This window comes from Ammospiza nelsoni, chromosome 2 (genome assembly GCF_027579445.1).
Source record: "Ammospiza nelsoni isolate bAmmNel1 chromosome 2, bAmmNel1.pri, whole genome shotgun sequence".
Lineage (NCBI taxonomy): Eukaryota > Metazoa > Chordata > Aves > Passeriformes > Passerellidae > Ammospiza > Ammospiza nelsoni.
Genome location: NC_080634.1, coordinates 108,815,240 through 108,826,023, shown reverse-complemented (window position 1 = coordinate 108,826,023; position 10,784 = coordinate 108,815,240). Strand labels below are relative to the sequence as shown.

The 10,784-nt window shown below is 36.0% G+C and overlaps 1 protein-coding gene across 3 annotated transcripts in view; it reads right to left on the bottom strand.

The window, feature by feature from the left end:
- Positions 1–203: 203 nt before the first annotated feature.
- Positions 204–10,784, bottom strand: part of GK (glycerol kinase) — a 34,239-nt gene continuing 23,658 nt past the window's right edge. For 2 of the 3 annotated variants that reach the window (XM_059493620.1, XM_059493621.1), the window contains 5 exons: positions 7,885–8,005; positions 7,553–7,696; positions 6,827–6,904; positions 5,321–5,407; positions 204–2,629 (listed from right to left, as the gene is read on the bottom strand). In XM_059493620.1, the coding sequence (XP_059349603.1) occupies positions 2,622–2,629; positions 5,321–5,407; positions 6,827–6,904; positions 7,553–7,696; positions 7,885–8,005 (438 nt within the window). In that variant the 3' untranslated portion in view covers positions 204–2,621. The remainder of the gene's footprint in view (positions 2,630–5,320; positions 5,408–6,826; positions 6,905–7,552; positions 7,697–7,884; positions 8,006–10,784) is intronic. The other variant, XM_059493622.1, reaches the window with a different exon arrangement.

The window sequence follows — 10,784 nt, the reverse complement described above, 5'->3', positions numbered from 1 at the left end:
TGCACAATTGCATGTATTTCACCTGTATATTTGAGCAACTTAAAGCATGTTTCAGAGTGGCCGCTTTACATAAAATCAGTGTATACTCGTGCCTCTTGTTTTATATTATTTTTATAATTATTGTCACTAATATAAATATTTTAATATTAGTGACAATGTGTCTGAAAGATGATGCGCAAGAATAAACGGACACCTTCCATCAATTAATTTATGGTACTTTAATACCAAGTTAATGCATTTCTCAATTAAGAATTTATAAACTGGTAATTCATAAAAAAAAAAAAATAAATCACAGCTTCAGAAAAAGCTAACTTTAACAGTTTGTCCCCTCCCTGCCAACAAGCAGTTTACAATAAATTTCAACTATGTTGGTAGAAAGTTAACAGTGGTGAAACTCTTAAAAAACATTTGCAACAGCAATTGAAAATAAAATAACAATTTTTACTCAGTGAAAAATTAATAGGAATTGTGTTTCCCAGTAAAAGATAAGTCAGAAAAGCAGCAAAAATTCCCTCTCCTACTTGTTAGGTACAAGCTTTGCCCTGCCACATTTGTCATAGGCAAAGGCCACACTTCAGCATTATTCGTTCCCAGGTCCAGCACTTCAGTGGTTTTGGCAAGACTCAGAGGTCATATTCCAAAGTCCAGAGGTTGAGGTGTGTGCTGCCCCTGCTCCCTGTGCTCCACAGCTGCTCCATTCCTCTTCCTCAGGGTACAGTGGGATCAGAAACAGCTCAGAGTAAAGGTAAGGAATATGAGATTTTTTCTATGGAATCACATTCTTTTTTTACTCTTCACCTCTCCAATACAAACTGGAAACACCAGAAATTTTGGCTGTCACACTTCACATGTTAGTATTTACAGGAGAGACAGGATTTGAAGGATGCTGTTATATTTTCACTTGTATACAAAATCCCTTCTCTCTGCTGAAGTTATACATGCAACCACAGGACAAAAAAGTGTTCCATCTCTATCTTCTAAGTTAAAAGTCACATTTTCAAAAGTCATTGCACTTGACAATAAAAAGGCAATTAATATGCATTTGATATTAACTATATTGTACAGACCTGAACTTCTGTGCAATTCATTGCTTCAGACATATAACATCCTTTTAAAAACTAAGCCTCTAATCAAAGAAAAACTTTGTTGAAGACAAAAATCTTTAAGAACAAATGCACACAAAAAACCTCTCCCTTTAACTCCTAGTGCATTTAAACACATCTTTGAAATTCTCTGTGTTGTTCCCACATTTAACCTTGCTGCCATTCCATACTGGTCTAACATCACTACACAAGAACACCTTGTCCTTGACCTAACCAATAAGTCTGGCATTTAGGATGCTGTTGGTACAAACAGGAAAGCTGAAGATAAGATTATTACCTCACTCCTTTCATGTGGAAAACAAAGGATTTCAAAGTGGATGGGATTCAGCTGTCACCATTGTCTGTAAATTCCAGTAGCCCATTTCAGGTGCCAGTACTTAGTCTACTGAGTCAGAGTTTTGGATTGTCCCAGCATATTTTGCAACAACTTGCAGTTAAAACTATGGACAAGGAAACTGAAAGGGAGATTTTGGTCCCTGAGATATACTAAATGAAATCAAGAACTAAAGCACTGATAATTAGTTTGGAGTGGACCCTCTTTAATGAAAACTAAGTTAGCTTCACCTTTCTAAAGTTTAACAAATAGTCACTTAAGCAGGATGACAGGATATATGCAGTATTGGTCAAGGAAAGTGCACTGTCCAGAGTAGTTTGAAAAGTTATCAGTTGCTGAGTTATCAAGCAGCTGTCCTGTCAATAGCATGTTGTACCAAACTTGTCTTTCCAAGCTAGCCCAAAACCACAGGATGAAACATGGCCTTAACCAAAACACTATTTTCTCTTATCTCTTTAAAGGTACAGCTACAGAATTTAGTGTCATAAATACTTACGATGGGCCAAGTGACTTCATGTGCCAGAACCAAACCCTACTTTTTAACCTTGCAACTGTGTGTTTCAGCAATACTCTGTGGATCATAGCAGCAAACTTCTCATGGCCAAAACAGAGGCAATGTGTGCTATGGTGATCCATCTTGAGCTAGTGTTCAAAAGGTTTGTACCATGGAATATGTTTCACAACAGTGGCAACTACAATAAAACATCTTTGGCAACCACTGGCATATGAAAAGTAATTCACAGCAGCTGGAAGAATTGTAGGATGTTTATAAAGTTCCATAGTGCATCATTAACTTTCTGAAGTATGTTGCATGAAGTACCAAACTCCTGAAAAGGACAGCTAAACATCTGCCATCATTACCTCAGAGACTGCAGGGTTTTGTCATACCACTTTCTCAGACAAAGCTAGGGCTTGAGAGATTTTAGAGGATGATGTGAGATCATCCACACAAAGGCTTCCAGTGCAGTTGGAGCTGATTTGGGTAAGGGAACAGAGTAATGAAGGGCTGAAGACTGAATTTTCAGTGCAACACAGGGAAGTTATGCAGAGACAGGTGACAGATGGATTCGTGAATATATTTAACCACAAAAGCAGCATAATCACGTTGGCGGTGGAATCTCTTCAGACAACAAAACAAACCAAAACAAAAAATCAGCTGCCTCCGGTGAGTCCACGAAGTAGCCTCATTTACCTTAAATAAAAAATGTGTGTATTAGGAATACAGAACTTATTTTAAAACATTAGTAACACTCTATAACACAACTGAGCTATAAGAGGAATTCAGTAAAACCAACTTTTGTTTTCAACTACTGCAATTATAAATTAGATTTGTCTTGTGACACCAGATAAGCCAGCTCTTAAGTGTGTGGGATGTGTACAGTAGGGGGAGCAGAGACCACACTACTAAGATGGGTAAATTTTTAACAAGTAGAAGGAATGAAAGAAGGTAATTTAAGCTTATTTTCTTCTAAATATGAGTTCAACTTTCAGAAATTTGGAAAATATTATTGCAACTATCTTGCAGAATTGCACAATGATCCCTATATATAAATTAGTATGCAATTTGGCAGTAACAATCACAACAAAAGAAACTAAAAAGGAAAACCAGAATCTTACAAAAAAAACCCCAAAAAACCAAAAAACCACAGGGTATTTAAGCAGGGACAATATAGTTTTGCTGATCAGCACTGATGTCTCATTTTGTGAGAATAAAGTCAACTTTATACCCCAGATGCCTCTTAAGACCCCATATATAGCCAATCCCAACTATACCTCACTTGAGAGATGCCAATTTAAGCAATAAATGCCAGAAAAGCATTTATTTAAATTTGAATCTAATAAAATATAGGATCATTTTCAGTTAACTCCTACCCAACCCCTGCAAAAACAAAACAAAAAAAAAACCAAAAAACACCCCCCAAAATCACAAAACCAAAAATCTACAACTATGGAATACATTGAAATCTCTCTGATGTCCACTTCCAAAACAAGTGTGAAAAACTTAAAAAAAATCTTAGCATAAGGACTCCAATTGTTATATGCACCTTGCTTCAATAGTGAAAAATACCATCCATTTCTCTCCAGCAGAAAAGAATTAAGATTATAAAATAAGGTACAAGATTATGATTTTGATGATATTATGATATTATACCATTAACAGAGTATTGTTCAGTCATCAGGTGCCACATGAAAAGGCAGCTTAGCAGTTCTGTAAATGGGGTTTTGCTATGCTAGTGTTCTCTATTCTGGCACAGCAGATTTTTCCTTCACATTTCAGTAGCTGTAAAATCATGGCCCTGCCCTAGAGAGACATGTTCAACATCAGCACTGCTGCCATGTGAGACTTACTGCTGTTTCAGCACATGAAGGATGAATTCAATCCTCCCTAAATTCAATCCTCAAACCTACTACTCTGACGACTGCATTGGAGTTACAGTGTTTCACTAAAATATAAAATGTAACAAACTAATTAAATGGAATTTCTGCACTGAATTAGAAGGAACGCCTGGTCAAAAAGCCTTTTAAAAGCAAAAGGATATTTACCAGAGCAGTGTCTAAGTTGCTTATTTGTTCATTTATCATTGATTTTCCATATTATTTTAAGTACCATCTATGTGGTGAAGCACCTGACCTGGAATTTATATTCATTTATATTCATATTACTTTGTTCAGCTTGTTAAAAATTTACCCACTTATTCACAGCTGGCTTTATTTTATTCTTCATAATATAGATATTTCTCACTCACAGATACATTCCAGAGTTAGTAAATAACTGAAAATCCATTTGTTCATTTTGATTTTTGCCTAGCACTTGTTTAGCTTGATTTTAGTTCTCCTACAAGCTGCAACCATCTCTTCCATGCAAGGAAAATTGAATAGTTAATTCAGGCTGAATGAGTAGAAACAAAATACAAACACATCACCACAGGAACATGCTAGAGTCCTCAATTGTCTGTTTAATTAACACCTCCTTGCTTATCCCTCCAAAACCAAAATAAAAAAAGAAAACTAAACAATCCCCAAGTTTACTGAGCAGCAGCAATGCCTATACTGTAAAACAGTATCTCTGCAATGAAATTCTGAGATAAGGAATAAATGACATCATCAAACAAACTTCCTTTTCGTCCTGTAAGAATATCTTTATGAAATGTCTTACTTCTGGCATAAGTAACTGTCATCTACATTAAGAGATTTCTTTTAGAATAACTTGCACATTAACAGGTTGAAGATGCATCTTCATTGCATATGCACACAGTCCCTTCCTGGTTTTGCAGTTAAGCCTTTAAGGGTCTCTTCTTTTTAGACTAAACTAATTAACTTATCCATCAAGAGCAAAATACAAGAAGAACATTTTATAGATTCAGTAGATGAAGATTTCTATCAATACAATAGTTTCAAGGGGTCAGAAAAATCAAATGGGTGCATGAAGCCTTTCAGGGACAGAAGAAATAGTTTTCACTTAATTTAAACAAGGTCCTCAAAATAATTAAGAACAGTGCAAGAAGAAACGCAGGATAAAGGATGGAACCTTATTCTATCTGCCATGAACACTGTAAAGCAGGCAATGCATAACTCTGCTAAGCTGCTCCAACCTGTATCCCTTTTATAAACTGTGCAATCTGTACAGACAGACAGAATCCAAGGTTTCATGTGCATCCAACAAGTACAAATTAAATGGCACATGAGGATGGATTTGAGATGGCATTCCCTTGGCTCCCTTAGGCACACTATGTCTGATTCACACCCTCAAACGTTTGTGTGCATGAACAACAAAAAGCATCAGTCATTTTTGCTAGAAACAGACAGATGGAATACAAAAAACCCCAAAACTTAAAATAGTGTAGACAGTTTTTAAAGTGATCTAATTCAAATAATAACTAACCTGAGAGGTACTTTGCTCCGATTAACATTAGCATGCTACTCATAACAAAAACACTGAAAGGCAGACTAGAGAAGATACTACTGTCACCTGATGGCATCCAGGGATGGTGTTTCCAGTCAAGGAAATCAAAAGAGAAATATATATATAAATTGCAGCATATGTGTTAAATATATATGAAAAGCAAAAAGTAACAAATGTAGTGACATTGGCAGAAGAACTAAAAAAATATTTTGCATAAACCCCATAATAATTAAAAATAGGTTCTCTCTGTAAGAGTTCAAGTCCAAATTTCACTATCAGCACAATCCAGGTTCAGCCCATTTCTAGTATTCTCCAATCCCAGCCTAGCCCTAAAGTATCAAAGAACTAAGGAAAATAACATTTGCCCCCCAGGTGTTAGACCAGAAAAATCACTAAATTAAGTTTTGATAAACATATCTCTTCACATAAACCGAAGAAAAACCATCTAGATTTATTTAGTGCAAGGCAGAATTTTTTATCCTAGTAAGATAAGCATCAGGTTAGATGTAAGGGTACTAAATCATAAAGGTCAATACTGAAGAAAATCATATTGCTCATGTTAATTCACCTGTTTCCCTTCCCAATAGCCTTGGCAGAATTGTTTGTAAACCACAGTGTTAAGTAAAATATTTAAACCAACATATAGGATGGCAAAAGGAAAATTTTAGCTTTCAAGAAGAAAGTGGCCACATGCAGCTTGAGGGCTCCAACTGTGGATTATGGATTGTGAAGGGAGTTTAAATTTTGAGGATTCTTTACTTAATACTTTTCATTTTAATAGTTTTTCCAATAAAAGGGAAATTAAATATAATTGATAAAGCCCATAAATTATGTATTATATTATTACTCAGGACTAAAAACTTATCCCAAAATAGTACTAAAATAAACATTCAAATTATAGATCAAAGGAAGACTGCAGGTTTAATTAATTCAAACGTGACAGATGAGAAAGCCCTGTACTACAGAAGAAAATTCTTGTTCAGTCCCTCAGAAGTGTTTTCATACTTTCTGTATGTAAACAATAGGTCTGTGTAATTCTTTACTTTATGATAACTCCTTGCTCTTACCCTCTATGGGTCAAATAGATTTTAATATGGATATGAATCCCTCCTTCCTACACAGCAAATAATGAAGGCAGATACAGCAAGCAAAACCACAGGATGGAACTTTTCTCCTTTGCAGCATGAGGTTATGGTATAAGAAGGTTTACAAAGTCCCTGTGCTCTAAGCATTGTGCTGTATCTCGTCTTGCAGGTGAGATTTTTTTCTTTTGCAAACCAGTGCCATCCTGCAAAACCTGCAGCTATTCGGGAGGAAGACCCAGATTTTCCTGCTTTGTTTCCACAGTGGATTTAAATAATGACCTTTAAATCACTATAATAGTCCAGAGATGGCATGAACAGAAAAGGTCAACAAAAGCAAGATGAGCTCCCTAGGTTAAGTGGCTAATTAGTAACACTTGACCTGCATTAATTTTTGGTTTACCATCTGTACTGTCAGATGCCTCCCATCCCATAGACTTCATCACAGCTTTCTTCCACCTGGCATAGCGATATTCACTTTCTGAAATTAAGAAATCAGAAAACAGAAAAGCCTCTCAATGCATAGGAATACAACCACAAATATTTAAGAACCAGATCTGGCAATATGAGTTTTGCACAGTATCATTTGTTTGCACAGAGAAAGTAATATAAAATCCTTTTCTGAATACAAAAACACTCCACCCCAAACCCCACAGTTATGCATAGTAAGAAGAAATAAATAATTTTATTTAAAGAAATTTTCTTTATTATTATTTATTTATTATAAGTTATTCATTTAAAGAAATTTTCTTCATGTTCACCAATAAGAAGATTTACAAGCAGGACAAAATTAAACAATTGATATTTACGTAGAAACACTTCAAATGCTGTCTTGAAGTAAGAGATTTTAGAATTAATTATAATCAAAATGGTAAGACAAAAATATGTACCAAAAATAAAGAAATAATTGAAAAGATGAAAAAAAATTATCTTGCACAGGGATTAATTATGTCAAGTGCACACTTTCCACTTCTACAAGCACTTAAGAACTGATGAGAAAGATAGCTAGATAAAAAGCAATAATTAATATAGGATTTTTAAAGCCAAAATTAAGAGTACCCAAAACCAGTCCTATCAACATCTGTAAAAACAGTAAGTTTGCAACTCAGATAACACAAAAAGGTTTTACCCTCTGGGTTTATCTGTGGTTCAAATCGTTCCCATGTCACTGCTGTCAAATCTTCAGGACTCAGACTCCAAACTTCAACACCCTCTGCAGCTCCTGCTGCCATAGCAGCTCCTAAAGCTGTTGTTTCAGCCATTGATGGCTTTACTGGAGCAAAACACAGGGAAGACCATAATGATTTGTAATGGAAGTCCCCTTGATGACATCAGAACTAAAGACTGACATATCTATCAAGATACAACAACAAAGTAAGCTACCCAATTTGCTCTCAACAGCCATTACAAACTAATGTTTTCAGCATTAAAAATAAAGCAGGAGCTGTAAATTCATCTTACCTACTGGAATACAGAGAATGTCTGATTGAAGTTGCATGAGGATTTTGTTACTGGTCATTCCTCCATCTACTTGTAACTGACTTAGTGGAATCCCACAGTCCTTGTTCATAGCATCTAGAATCTTAAATAAGAGTAATATATGTTACAATTTAATTGCACAGAAATGCTCCGATACCCTCTGAGGGTAAAACACTGATACTACAGCATTTGCTGAAGAGGGTTAAGTAGATCAATCCTCTCTCCTATATATTAAAAGGCAAAACAGATATAATGACAACACAGTTTTGTTTAACACACAGCACGAGCATTCTCTTCATTACAGAAATCCTAGTGTAGGACACCTTTCTCCTCAGGTGTTCTGGATGTATGTTATGTGCTGCTTGTGTGGCCTGAGAGGAATTTTAAGAAAAGTTGATGAGAACGTTTATCAAAGCTAACAAAGGAAGCAGCAATAATAAATGGAGTCCTTCAGTTGATCATCCTTTGTCTAGATATTTTCTCTAATTTTATGGATTAAAGAATTGAAGAATTAAAACATTTGAACTGGCAATCTGGAAGACTCTTCAATAAGAACTGAGGAATGTTGAAAAGTTTTGAAAGAGCAGCCTCTTCAAATGTTTTCAATTAGTTGTTGAAAACTGAGAATTTTATATCAAACAAGACAGAGCAAAAATAAACTGTTAGTGCAATTTTTAATAAAATTATGTTTCCTTCGTTTGGGCACAGTCTCTAGCTAAAAAATGTTGAAGTGTTTGCACAGGATAATTATCTAAGCTGGAGTATTTAATTCACTGATACCTTTCAATATGGTTTTTAGAAGCTTTCCTAAAAACTTAAGACTTGCCTCAAACCATAGTTACTGGTAACACCATGGCACTGCCTCATAATCACCAATAAATACAGAACAGTGGTTTCTGTGGGGTTTTGTAAAAGCAGTCGGTTAAATGTCTCATTTACATTTTTTTATAAGGCTAGTGCACAAGTTAGGCATTAACAAGTACAGTATGGTTTTCTCTCTGTAATTTTTCAGTGTATTTAAATAAAAAAGAGGTGTGTTTTTCTCAGCTTTAAATGACAAAGCAACGCAGATCACAAAAAAAGACTAAAACTACAGTGCACTCTGCCCTGTTCTGTAGCTCACAAAGTACCCAGTAATACAATATTTACCAGGAATAGTCAACATGCTGCTTAGAAAAGAACAGAAAAATTGTAGGCTTGCAAGATAGTGAAAACTACGTGGAGATGAACTATCCAGGAGATCTTCCCAGTTTCCAGAAAGTAAGCCAGCAAGGTCCCTTACCAGAAAAATCTTTAAAGGAACATAAGGAACTGCCCAGGATAAATAAAGGTTAAAAATTACAAGGTAGAAAGAGTAAGGACAGTTTTCATGGTGGCAGCATTTGCCTATGGGCCCACACTATTCAATACACTAGAAATAAATTGGAAAACAGGATTCTTGCATGAAGTTTGCTGGCAGTACTAAACTAGTACTTACTTCTTTCACATACATCACTTCACATTTGTCTAAGGTGATATTATCTGCCTTTTTTACCATTCAGAACTTCAGCACCATTGGAGGCTCTGGGTTTGCTTACCACTGTGCAAGAGCATGTTGGATCAGCATGCACTCAGCAGAGATTAAAATAATAAAAAGAATGCTAGAAGCCAGGAAGGGATGAAGGAACAAAACAAATCATGGTCATGCTGCTGCTATCCCTATTGTACAGAGGTGGGATGAAGAGCAAGGATACAAATATGCAGATTTTGCCTCGTGACAGTATTGTACAGCTCTTAGAACTGAAAATTTGCTTATTTTTCCAAAATTCCTTCTGGAAGAAAAAAATGTAACAAGTGTCATCTATCTGCATAAGGAAGAAGCTTTTTGGATAACAAGGTACTCAGAAGGAGTAAATGTCACAAACAGGCAAGAACTCCAGTGAAGGTGACCTCCAATGAAGGGTTTTCCTGAAGACTTCAATTTTCACTGGAATTAAAAGAAATTTGTTTTTGACAAGGCAGAACTAATGATGTATCTTTAGAAAAACATAAATATATTTTACCTGTGTCGCTAGGATTTAATCTGTTCATTTGAGAGTGTCCAGTGCCTGATTAGGCACTCCTGTCATTGTGATAAAATCAGAGTGACTGAAGTATGGGGAAGTGTTAGGTCTGTTCAAACAGTGAACTTCACCCTCACTCAGTCTGACAGCTTTTTCCCCCTCCATCCTACTTCCAGCCACATGCCCTGCCTTGCATTTTGACATTTGCTGAATGTGTCTGTGAGGTAGCTGAGGTCATTAATCCAGCAGAAAAATAGCCTAGCAAAAAAAGGGATAATTTTCTGCTGGAAAGTTCACTGAGTTGTCACATGAGAGGGAATGGATGGGAGGATGGACAAGGAAAGAGGAGCAGACAACAAATCAGTTCAGTTGCCTGTAACTTTACCCTGACTTCTAGTACAAGAATTAGAAAATTAGAATGCTACTTCCAATTTCCTTCACAACCATCGGAGGGCTCAGAGACTGTCAGCACAGCTTCAAAAGCAGAAGCCTGAGTGAAATCTCTGTCAGTCTTTTCCAATAAGCAATTTATTCTATATCACTACAGAAACAGCACACTGCTTCCCTCATCTTACATGGTTAGAGCAGGATGCTATTTTAAAAATCATTATGTTTAAATACCACCAGTTTAATTCAGGTAATCAAATTAAGGCTTGACTGTTATCCTGCAAGGTCTAGGGATTTCATTTCCTCCTGTATTTGCACAGAACCCAGGGACTGCAAACACTGGTGATATAAGGATTCAATGCTCATACTGATATCAACCTCTTTAATCTGGCTGGAGGATTAATTTCCTCTGTGAGAATTTTGGTTGGCTGTTACTGAATGCCAGCTGAGGCA